Source organism: Sparus aurata, chromosome 21, assembly GCF_900880675.1.
Source record: "Sparus aurata chromosome 21, fSpaAur1.1, whole genome shotgun sequence".
Classification (NCBI taxonomy): domain Eukaryota; kingdom Metazoa; phylum Chordata; class Actinopteri; order Spariformes; family Sparidae; genus Sparus; species Sparus aurata.
In genome coordinates this window covers 17,922,494-17,934,511 of record NC_044207.1, presented here as the reverse complement: position 1 = coordinate 17,934,511, position 12,018 = coordinate 17,922,494, and the positions used below count along the sequence as shown (strand labels likewise).

Genomic DNA, 12,018 nt, shown 5'->3' with positions numbered 1-12,018 from the left:
ACACAGAGTCTCCCTCTGGCTGCCTTCTCTCTACAGCAGCACGCTGCATTACTGAAGCTCACTGGATGGTATAAATAGCTCTGAGGCAGATCATACACAAACATTTGTGCAGGGTCAAACGCGCACAGCCACAGCAAGATGCAGTGCACTGGAGTAACATGCAGGATAAATACAAACACACAGCAGCATCCGGTGTAAACCCAAAAAAAAACTGATGCTGAGAAGCAACAACAGTGGACGATGCAGCAACAGACATTCGTTGTGTCTCGTCTGAATATCGATGAGACGTGAGACACACATGTCCATCAGCGGCACAGCTCTGCACTGTATCTGTGGAGCAGCTCTGTCCTCACACAGCCTCGTCTAAAGGAGCTTTACAGCTTCAGGCATGAGGACAGAACAAACAGGGAGAGACTCGAGCTGTGTCAGCTGCAATAATCCTCACAAAAAGTCTGTTTCTTGGCGATAAGCTGATGTGACGTCCGCTAATGTGCACTTACATTTCTGTGAATGGATAACAGCTTATTTTTTTTTTCGTCTTTAAAAAGATTTTAAAAGATCGGCAGCGTTTTTTTTTTTTCTCTTCAAGGATGATGACTGTCAATACTGCGATAAAATGTAGCTGCTGTAAACGGTGGAAAGACAAAACCCTGGAACTTTCTACGCAATACTCAGAGTGGTGTTTGATGTAGTTTGTCCGAGTAAATCATTTTGAGGATTCAATGAAACACGTCAAATGTCTTTTGCCATTTCATTTGTTTTCTGCGTTTCCATTTAGGACCGATTTTCCTGTAACACTGAACACAACTTCTCCTCCACAGACTTCCTCTCCCAATCGGGCAGGATTAGCATCCACACTAACACTCTGCATGTGTGTGTGCAGATCGGAGGTGCCAAGCGCTGTGTGTGTGTGTGTGTGCGCGCTGTGTGGGAGGGTGTTACAGCAGGGAAACACATGCCAGCAATCCGCAAGTCATCGTCAGGTGCAGGTTCAGTGAACTGTGGCCATTTGAGGACGAGTTTCTCTGCTGGAAGACTGAACGAGACAAACACAGTCTGCCTCGTCGATATCACCACATTTTATAGTTCATTTATGCCCAGACAGACACACCTTGTTCAATCTAACAAAGTTTTTCTTCAAGAATACCACATGTTATACACTCAGTTACCAGTTTAATGGGACACCTTGCTGAAATGAATGCAATAGCAGTAATCGGGACAGAAGCATGTTGAGGCTTGAATGCTTCAAAAATTTGAAAAATTGACGCTACGCCGAGAGTGGATATCCAAACATTTCATCACAAGTGTTGGTTCACAGGCAGTATGTTGGATATGCCAGGACAGTATCTCAGGGTTCAAGAAACACATCATTAAGAGACATTTTTCGACAAATCATCCTTATTATGCCTTATATTTGTCATCGCAGGAAAGAGACAAAAAAGCCCTGAAACTGCGTCCAAGCTTCATGACCAGGCAAACATTTTTACAAAGCAGTCGACCGTCGAACTTTCGAACGAAAGCTAGCTACCTGCCGTCAAACAAGATGTGGGAAGGAGTCAGCCTTTCTCTGATGGTAACTTTCTGAAAGACTGCATGATGGAGACAGCTGTCATACTGTGCCCAGAAAACAAAGTTCAGTTCAAAAGCATCAGTCTGTCTCCATCCAATTGCCCAATTTGTTGCCCTTCGCTTCCATTCTGTCAGTCAGTGCGGCCCTCTGCTGTAATATGTGCACCCTGATAGAAAGTGTCACCCACGACTCAGTCCAGATCAGAATTCACAGACAACTGAAGGACGGCAGAAACACAAGCACCAGCAGCGGTATTCAGCACTATATGGACCTCTCAACTGTATCCCTTTCCGCGCTTCAACTCTCGACACTGATTACTTCACTATACTCCACCGTCTATCAGTCATTGACCATCACTGAGGCTCCTGGATTTCATCTCAGGGGGGTCGACGGTGCAGGGATTGAAAGCAGGGGGCATGAAGTCAGAGCCCACTTAACAACTAGAGGAGGGAGGATGTGAAAGCTGAAGATGGTACGTGACCTTATCTGCTAATGTACTTCTGCTGAAGAAGGGAGCTGGTGTGGATTTGTCTGATATAGTTTAGCAGGTTAAACACAAGTTTCATTGCTGTTAAAGAAATCAGTATGAACTAGTTAAAAAATGTCCTGTGAGCCAAACATCAGCAGACAACAACAAGATTATCTGTTATTAAGCACTTTGCCACAATTAGAATTAGAGAAAGTAGAAAGCTCTGAAGATTAACCACCTTGACTATTATCACATGAGCATTTAAAGGGTGCCTCCACCAATTTTACACATTGAAGTGTGTTTACAGGAGTTCTACCGCATATGTGGAAACAGTTGTAGAAAAGCCTCCTGTGGTTACGTTGCATGTGGGTAATGTAGGCGCCAGGATTTGTAAAGCTCCACCGGTCTGCATTGTACTCCCTATTTGTACTCATTATGGACAGTTTAAAAATTAATGATCAAATCTGACCTGCAAAAAAAAAATAAAAATCACCTTTTTAATTCCACACATTCTTCTTTCTCTTCACTGCCTTTTCCATTGCGCTGTTGTAATTCTAGGCTCATTGGTCTGTCAGTGGAATAGTACTGTGTGTCGCGTCACCCATGTGCATCCACACGACAGTGCATGAGTTAAACACAACAGACTGCTATTATTAGTTCATCACAGAGCTTCTGTCATTACAATAAATGTCACGATATACGAACCTCCACCACAAAAGCTCCAAACAACACAACAAACAGTATTTTGTCACATAGTAAACGAGGCTCGAGCCAAATTCCACATTAAGACATTCCTCTCTCTAGAAATCTTCAGGAATTCACAGCTATTAATTAAGATTAGCGCAGCATGTTAATCTTGCATGCAAGGGGCAATTTTCTTATCTATTGATGGAATTCTTTGATTACTAAATTACTTTTTGGAAAAAAAATGACGTGCGAGGGACTAAAAACTCAAGGAGCGAGTTAAAAGAGTCTGAAACCAATGACATCACCATGTTATTCTTACTCACTTACAAGCAGACAAATCATTTCCTTCTATTATGTACTCCTCGGCTTTTAGACCAAACAGACTTAGGTCAAAAACGCCCAATTAGCATAAACTACTCTATCTCTGTGTTCATACGTATTGTGTTTGGGTGCTGAAGGGAGGGTGGAAGTTTTCAGGAAGCCGGTCTGAGTGTAACAGGAAAGGGAGGTCGCTTCCTGTCCAGTGATTTGAGGAAACACTTCAGAGCAAAGAGGCAGGATGGAAAATAACCACAGAGGTCTAAAAAAGGCCTTGAATGTAAATCACAATGTGATCCCCCTCGCCGTTACTCATCTTTACAGTGAGTTTCAGCAGGATACTGTTTTCAGTAGGTGCATCCCTACAAACAACAATGAACAATCTCCTTTAAATCAATCGAGACTAATCTAATATCAAACCCTGTAACACTGTACAACTCTAAATTCTAGACCACCCATAACTGCTCAACCATAATTTAAGCTCATCAGATCTTGGATCCACATCAAACTGCACTCACTCATAGATACAACCACCTAAATACACCTTTAGACTTTTAGACTTAGAATAGACTTTTTTCATCAAAGATCCACACCAAAAGGTGGAAAAAGGGGATCTATTCTTGGCTAAGACCCATCCTCCACCCAGTTTGATGAAAACGAGTTGGCATTAGGAGCATTTCTGTTGAATTTAAGCAGTAAAGCAGTGGTAACGAGTAAATATAGCCTCTCAGTGTCCTGTGTTAACAGGGTGAGTAACCATAATCAAATGAGTCACTCAATGAATATGTAAAGAACCTTATGAGTGAAGTGAACTGAACATCAGAACCGACCTGAGGCGCTCTTCCTCCTTCTTGCGTAGCCTCATGTCCCTCTGCACCACCTGCAGCACGTGCTCCGCCTCGTTGTCCGTCAGTCCGGACAGATCTAACTTACGGCCCATCGCTGACACGCCTCCGGCTGTCATCGACCTCCTCTGACCAAAAGTCAGCCTGTTCTGATTATCTACAGGAGATAAAAATACACATCAATCACAAAAGAGCAGGAAATTACAGAAATCGTCCTGAACTGCAGAGGGGTCTGACGACTGAGTGCATTTCATCTTGTCATGCAATCCAAACACCACTCATGAACTATGAACTTTAAGAAACCAAATGCATTTCACTGCTGATACGCTGATACTCACCAAGGAGACTGAAAACTGATTTTTGTGATCAGTATTCATTAGCAAAAATAGAAACTCTACATATCAAAATTTCCAACAACCAGTGAATGAATAACCAGTTAATAAGTTAAATTTACTCAAGTACTGTTCCTGAGCACAGTTTCCAGGTACTTTTTGAGTATTTCCATTTTCTGCTAATGTATTCTTCCTCTCCACTACATTTATTTGATACATTTAGTTACTATTTAATTTACTGATTTTGATTATTCAGTGATTTACGGGCTGTTAGTTGTGACATGGTACTAATCAGATGTTTTTGTAAGTGCTACACTGAATGAGAGGATGATGCATCAGAGCCAAAGTAGCTCTTTTTTAAGTCAGTTTGTTTCAGAGAATAATCACTGACACTGATTATCAGAAAATGTTGAATATTGGCCCTAGTAACCGCTCCACCCCGACTGTAAAGCCTGTGTGTTGTAAGGCAATAAGAGTATGTTTTTGTGGAATAATCATCCAGTAATTCACCACTGAGACATTAAACAATAATGTTTGTATCAATGAAACATTACTGCAAGAAAACAGTGTAATGCTGTCATCAGACGGTGAGTGAACCTCATCTGTTGACTGAAGCTCACACAGCCTCCTGGTTGACACAGAGCACAGAACTGTGTCCGTAAGCCCTTCAAACTCCTTATTTTGACGTACTACAAGCCACTTACGTGAGTAAATCGGGGGTATTAACACCGAGCTGGATTTGGGTTTTCTCCATCAGCATTCCTGAGGAGGAAATCTACTCAGAGGTGAAGTCCAGGCCCACTTCTCTGTGACCGAGGTCACCATGACAGCCCATCAGCTCAGGAGATCTGCGGTGAGCCTGTGAGGATGAGCAGCTCCTGGGTAGAGAGGAGTTCAATAAAGAGGGACATTAGGACATAAGCCATCTCAAGCAATAGACCCATCTATTAATACCTAGGCACCAGTACTTTGTAACTGTTCATGCATTAAATCTTGTGACTTACTTAGTAAATTGGAATAAATACCACAAATCAAACCTTGTGAATGATCAGGCATGTTAAAAGCAAATTATCTAGTAAAAGTCATTATTTTTTGTTGTTTTTATTCGGGCTGCTGTCAAAAAAAAAAAAAAAAAAATGTATAGATGTAATTTCGCAAAAGAGGTTTTGCATTTTCTTATGTTCTAAAATGCTCAAACAAACTTAAAACTCACCGCCATCTGAGTCTGTTGGTGAGTCTGACCACCAGTGCTCCTCCACAGCCGGCACAGAGGAGGAGAAACCCTCCTGACGTCCTTTAATTGTTCCTCGTGTGAATTATGTGCTTAGCCAAAAATCTGTTAAATAAAAAGTCGAAATTAGTTATTACATCAACGCTCTTTAAAACAGCAGTTTTCCCCGCGACCGAAGTCGAGGAGAAGTTTCTCTGTAGGTCTGATCCCTGCTGCTGCAGCCGGTCCCGGTGCCTGAGAGGAAAACAGGATCAGGCTGTCACAGGATCTACTTCCAGTTCTCTGCTGGACACAAGGCGACATGGAAGTGATGAAGTTTGGGGAAACTTCAGAGAAAAAAACCCCGATTATTTATGCGGCATAAAGCGTGGTGCGTGGAGGATTTTTAGGAGAATGGAGAAAAGATGAATTTCTCTTCTGTGCGTAAATGTGCAAATGTTGACCCACATTTGGATTTTTTCAACCGTCAGTGTCACAAAAACTAGCTGAAGACAGGGTGAAAGTCTGATACAGAAGCAGTGGAGGATAATACGATGTGTACTCGGTGTCAAGCAGGTAAACACGATGACACGTGTAGTCTGAAGCAAAGCGGAGGCTGATGGGACAACGAGGAGCAGGTGTGTGCGCACTGACAGAAACCCCGCTGAGGGCAACTAGTGGACAGGTGGAGTATTACAGCCTGCACTCCACAGAGGCTCTGACATTCGACACTTTTTATGTTGCAACTTTACGATTCTTTAGGTTCAGTTTTATTTTTTAAGTTCTATCAATGCTGTGCTTTTGCTCTGGTCAGGTTTAGGCACAAAAAACACCTGGTCACGGTGAGGAAAAGGCTGTGTTCCGGCTTAAATATCCAATTTTTGTCTCCCCATTGGTTGAGTATTGTACTGATGTCTCCCTGAAAATAATGGTGAAAAGTTTTGTGAGGGGGGAAAGTAGATATTGAGTCATCTGTGTTAAAAGAGACTGTGAAGGAGTAGACAAAGAGGAGAGAGTCTTCTTTTCTTTTCTTTTCTTTTCTTTCATTCTGGTGACGCTTCCCCATTATTTTGTAGTAACTGGTTGGTTGCAAAATCACTTAAATTCCAACACACGAACATGTGGTCAAATCAGTGAAAGGTGCAGACTAGTTAAGTTAAAGTCTGAGTTCACATACGGTCATGCTATGCATGTTCACTGCAACATCTTTAATTCAGTTTTATATATGTAGCAAGAAGACAGGGCAACAACAATCCTTAGACCCTCCATCAACAAACCCTTACATGGTGACACAAAAATGTGACTCACATACTGTGTTCATCTGCATCAGACCGGCAGTGAATGGTCACTCAAGGTTTTAGATTTTGAATTCAAGCCTTTCAACAAGTAGTTGGAAATGCTATTTGTAAGCAGGGCAGACATGTAAAATACCCCGAACCCTCTGAAATCGCAGCAAAACATAAAGACTGAAAGAGAAACATAAAAAGATTTCAAACTGCTTCTCTTTGTATATGATTTGTGTTTGTTTTGTTTCCGTTTTTTGTTTTTGTTTTTGTTTGTTTTGTGTCTATTTTAGTTTGTTTTGTGCCCTTTTGGTTTGTTTTGTGTCTCTCTTGGTGACATTCTGCAGTTGAAGCAGAACTCTGCTCTGCTGTTGTGTAATTATCAGTGAAAATATGTGCAGTCAAATTTTCCAATATGAGACGCAGTGGCTGCATGGAAAATCCCCGCTTATTTCTTTTTCTTGCTACTGTGATTGATTTCAAAACACAGGGTGGCGGCGGGTAAGTGTATTTCTCCGTATTTCTTAATTTCCGTGCTCCTTGCTCATTATTTTGCAATAAAAGTGGTTGTTGCCGCAATTTCCTTAATGCCATGCCTCTAACACATGTTCAGATCCATGCACTCACACTGTGAATGCTGGAAAAAAAACAAACACATGTTGTGTTGTGACATTGAACAGTCATGTTAGTGATGTCACTTCAAGAAGGTACATATCAGTTCCCTCGTTTACCTCTGGTGCTGAAATCATGTGTTTTTGTGAAGGTGTTGCTCATTAAACTTTCCCCTGACGTCTTTCTGATGATGTAAAGAGTTGGTATGCTGTTGCTTCCTCTTCTATGGTTGGCTGGCACTCATTATATTAAGACCTGTGTGTGTGTCAGACACTCTAGTTCATCAGCCATGGAGAAAGGTGTGCTGCTGGTCCTGTTGTGTCTGTCTTTCCTGCTCATCACAGCCTTCACTGCTACTGATGCAGTCGCTCTGGTGAAAGAGAATCGAAGACAACCTCCGCGTCTTAATTTGGTAAGAAAACCTGCTGCTGGTTTCTGACTGAAGACGATAGTTTTTATGTTGATTTAATGCTTTATTTGTTCACTTTGTATTGTAGGGACGACGCCGGGGTACAAAAAGAGTGGGCAGACGCAGACCCAGATTGTGGTTGGGCTGTTGGAAAAGATCAGGGGGATGCGACATTTTTGGCAGGGAAAAGGTAGAGTTGTTGCTCTGCTTTAAGTGAAACGTTGATATCTTAAAAGGTAGATGACAGTTGGTTTATGAGTTTGTTGTTTAAATTAAAGTATGTCTTTGTCTGTCTCCAACCCTTTAGCCCGACCGCATCCCTTCAATCCAGCTTCAAGCCTAAGGAAATGAAGATCTCCTCAAAGTAACATGATGAGAACAGCCTCCTTCACTGCTGCATTGGAGAAACAAGCTTTTTTTTTCCAGAGCCGCCACACTACATAAAGAAGTGGAGATGGATATACTAAATGCTCAATTGCTTATGTACTGTGCAGTCATTTCAATATTTTACTAAATAAAAGATTTCTAATCAGATGTTGTGTATGGTTTCCTTCTTGGCACACAGTGTCATCAACCTCGAACTGCAAATGTGTTGCATGTTACCAAGGAACATTGTTTCCCTTTGTCTGTTCTTGAAGAAGTTATTCAGGAACTGAATATTCAGAAGTTATCAATGAAGGAAACTGGACAGAAGAATTTAAGATCTCTGCTAACACGTTGTGTCTGTCTGCGGTAGTTTAATGTTCTCTAAGAGCTGCATCACGTGACCACTAGATGGAGTCAGACAGCCTTTGTGTTTTACAGCAGCAGTTACTGTATGTACTCGAGATCGGTCAGCAGTGGGTCGATACACACCTGTACCTGTTGTGTCTGCAGGTTTTTCCAGCTGATCACCTCAAATGATGCAGCTGCTCCCGTGTCAAAGGATCAACAATCACTCTCAGTCTAATAAGATCATTGACGAGCCTGTCAGTTGATGATGGAGCTGCTGTGGTGCAGTTTCACACTGTGTGGTTTGGATTGTTCACTGGGGTCACTGTATAGATTAAGTGCAAGTGATTTTGAATAGAATGTGGTTTTCTGTTCGTAACAATGGCTAATTTCTCCTGATTTCATTTTAAGTGAGGGAAAGTGAGTGTGCACTCCAGACAGTGGTGCCCCTGAGGGGTGGCCAGGGGGGACCACTGCCATCCTGATACAACCACATCCAGGGCGCCCTCCTCAGGGAAACGACCATATTTGTTGAAGAAGCAAGCAGGTCAAAACAATCCATAGTTATGTTTCCTGTTGGGCAGCGGCCTCTAGCGGCTTTTTTGAGTACTATAGCTGTAATAATATAAAGAACCACAAGTCCAGGTAGGGAGGGAGGAGAGTTTTAACAAGGAGAGGACTTTCATTCAGAAGACAGCTGATCGTGGCCAGTGTGAAGGAATCAATGTTTCACTTGAAACCAAAAACTTAATTTTCAAAACCATCACGCTAACAGCAAAAATACCAACACGTTTTCAACAGTAGATGTTAATGTTTGGTGAAACAGAAGAAGAAGGGCCAAAGTCATCACCATCTGCTGAGGAGACTGAGGTCCTTTGGGCTGCAGAGGACATCACTTAGAACATTTTATGACACTCTGGTGGCATCAGCGCTCCTTTATGCGCCCGACTGTGGAAGCCTCTAGCAGTTCTGTCAGCAGCAGACACCGACACCTACTGTGTTAGAATGAGTGCTACTGCAGATCATTCATCCCCACAGCCATCAGACTGTTTAACTCAAGCACTACCTGAACAATCACCTTCCACTCACTTGCTTTTTGTAAATATCTTATTTTTTTATATTTATCTTCTATTTAACTTTATACGTATTTGTCTGACTCTTTTCCTGTACTTTTTGCATCTTAAACTGTTGTAACAAGTGAATTTCCCTGTTGTGAGATGAATAAAGTCCATCTAATCTAATAAGCTGTTTTGGCAACTAAGAGGAAGCTAATTTTTCATGGGCGCGACCCACATAATCAGCTCTGCTACTCACCCCACAAATGCATGTTCCTTACAAATGTGGTACCATATAAAAGGGAAATAAACAGGCTTTCTAATGTTATAAGATTTATTGCCAAGAAGCATTGTTACAACAAAGGAATAATCCACCCAACACAAATTTCCTTACTTTTTGAGCTTTGTTTATTTTCCAAATAATGCTTGATATTCAACATAATTAAGGCAATATAGGTCTCCACTTCTTTTAGATAACCCAATTTTTTATCAATAGCTTTTATATATATATTGTACTATTAAAACAGAAAATTTGAGTTTACAAAGTGCTTTGACAGACAGATCAAAAGTAGGACACTCAGGAAGACATTATAGTGTAAACGCCCAACTGTTGAGCCAAACCAGAATAAGGACAAGTTTAAACTAGAAGGCCAAAACACAAAATGCAAACCACAATGTGTCAATGAGAATAAAGTCAATTGAATACAAATGATTTTAAAAGAGGTCCAAATTATATGAAAGCAATACAAATAAAAAATTAAAGCTGCAAACAGTGATGAAAGGGCCGTCACAATCCACACGCGTCGGGGCATGCTGCTGGCGGGGCATGCCGCGTACCCGGCCCCATTGCCCGATTATTGTGTACGCATCTGTTAAGTGTCCATGTTTCGGACGGTGCAGGAAGGGGTTAAATGTCATTTCCTGTGTCTAACATGTCGCGCTGTGACTATGACTGTATATTGGCCTATGTATTCAGGGATGGACTCTTATCAAACATGTGAAGTTTGGTCCAGATAGGAAAGAGGAAGTAGTTCCTTTATGATTTGGTGGCCTGCTCCTGCCGGTATTAAATAATGTACACTGTCAGAGTCAGAAGGACTCTCTGCAATGTACATAAAACAAAATGGACTACAGGTGAAAAATCCCTCAGACGAATTTGTGGTCAGTTGTGTCTTGATTATTGATTGGCGACGACGCTGTCAGAGGGTGCTCTTACCTTTTAGTTGCATGTCATCTTGTAGTGTATTATATGGAGGAACAAATAAATGTCATGTGAATAGGATGTTTGCCTGAATTCCTGTGTCCAGTAGGTGGCTATGACATGGATGGATATGACACAGTATTGATGCATGGAGGTATTGAGGGTGACATCGTATATGATGAATTTGGTGGACATGGGAAATTGTATGTTGAAGTTGTAAGGACTTGATGCTTTATGGCGAAGCATGAAAATGGACCGCATCATGACACCCACCATGTTTGACTTAGGCGAAAGCTTTTGATGTTCAAGGTCTGAGGATGATAATGAGTGAATTGTAAGTCTGTGGTGTTCAATCTGTTGGAGGACTTGGTTAAAGTTTGAGGCATGGAAATGGATGAAAATGGGGATGAAATGGGAACTTTGAATCAAAATGGCCGACTTCCTGTTGGAGTGACAGTTTGGTACCCTGAGGTTTTTTGTGCGTCTGGTCATGATACATATGCATACTGAATGTCACTTATGTATGTGCATGTAGGAGGCGGGGCTTAGATTTTTAATATTCCAGGAGGCACTATAGAGTCCCCTGGTAACACCTTTCGGCAGCTATCGTCAGGAGGGCAGTGGCAATAATTGTACCAAGTTTCATGTTAATCCAGCCTACCGATGTGGAGATATTACTTCAATTTAAAAAGCGCCACCTGGTGGTAATCGGGCAAAATTTTGCACAGAACCTGAGGGGCTCATGGGGAAGTAGTAACCTGAGTTTCATGTAATTCAGACACACCAATGTGGAGATATACAACACTTCCTGTTTGGAACAAAATGGGCAGGAAGTTGTTATTTAATAAATTAAGTATTCTTTGAAATATCTAAATTCTTTTAGTACTTTTTTGTCAGAAGGGTCCACAGATGTTGTGTGCAAAGTTTCATGCAAATCAGTGAAATCGCCTGGGAGGAGTTCGAAAAAGTAGGTTTGTGAGATTGCGCAAATTTGCGGGAAAAAAAAAACGGAGGCGGAAATGGGCGTGGCCTATATCACGAGACTCAGCACAAATCAGTGAACGCATGAATTTAAGGTTTTTGAATGTGCAACAAAGTATATGGGAGTTATAAGGCAAAATGCACTTTCCACAATTGTAGCGCCACCTAGTAGCGGAAATTCACAAAGACAATAGATGATAAACATTTTTGGCAGGTGTGACCTATATTCCAAGTTTGGTGAGGTTGGGGGTATGTTCAGGCAGTGAAAAATGTGATCATTTGGAGAGAAAAAAAATCGTTACTACAAACAACAGGGACCTTGCAGGTTGAGACCT

General features: G+C 41.6%; 1 protein-coding gene and 1 long non-coding RNA gene across 10 annotated transcripts in view; one reads left to right on the top strand and one right to left on the bottom strand.

Moving 5' to 3' along the window:
- myripa (myosin VIIA and Rab interacting protein a) overlaps positions 1–6,039 on the bottom strand; it is a 31,942-nt gene extending 25,903 nt beyond the window's left edge. For 2 of the 9 annotated variants that reach the window (XR_003982061.1, XM_030402129.1), the window contains exons 1-3: positions 5,435–5,753; positions 4,926–5,099; positions 3,875–4,046 (exon numbers count right to left, since the gene is read on the bottom strand). Coding sequence is in view for 5 of the 9 variants with exons in the window: in XM_030402129.1 (XP_030257989.1) it covers positions 3,875–4,008 (134 nt within the window). In the remaining 4 variants the exon portion in view is untranslated. Of the gene's footprint in view, positions 1–3,874; positions 4,047–4,925; positions 5,100–5,434; positions 5,755–5,899 lie in introns of those variants that run through there. The other 7 variants (XM_030402131.1, XM_030402132.1, XM_030402128.1 and 4 more) reach the window with 6 other exon arrangements.
- Positions 6,040–7,577: 1,538 nt separating this feature from the next.
- LOC115572250 (uncharacterized) lies at positions 7,578–8,269 on the top strand. The gene is made up of 3 exons (XR_003982065.1): positions 7,578–7,738; positions 7,824–7,925; positions 8,043–8,269. It is a non-coding gene; the product is annotated as an uncharacterized LOC115572250 (long non-coding RNA).
- Positions 8,270–12,018: the final 3,749 nt, after the last annotated feature.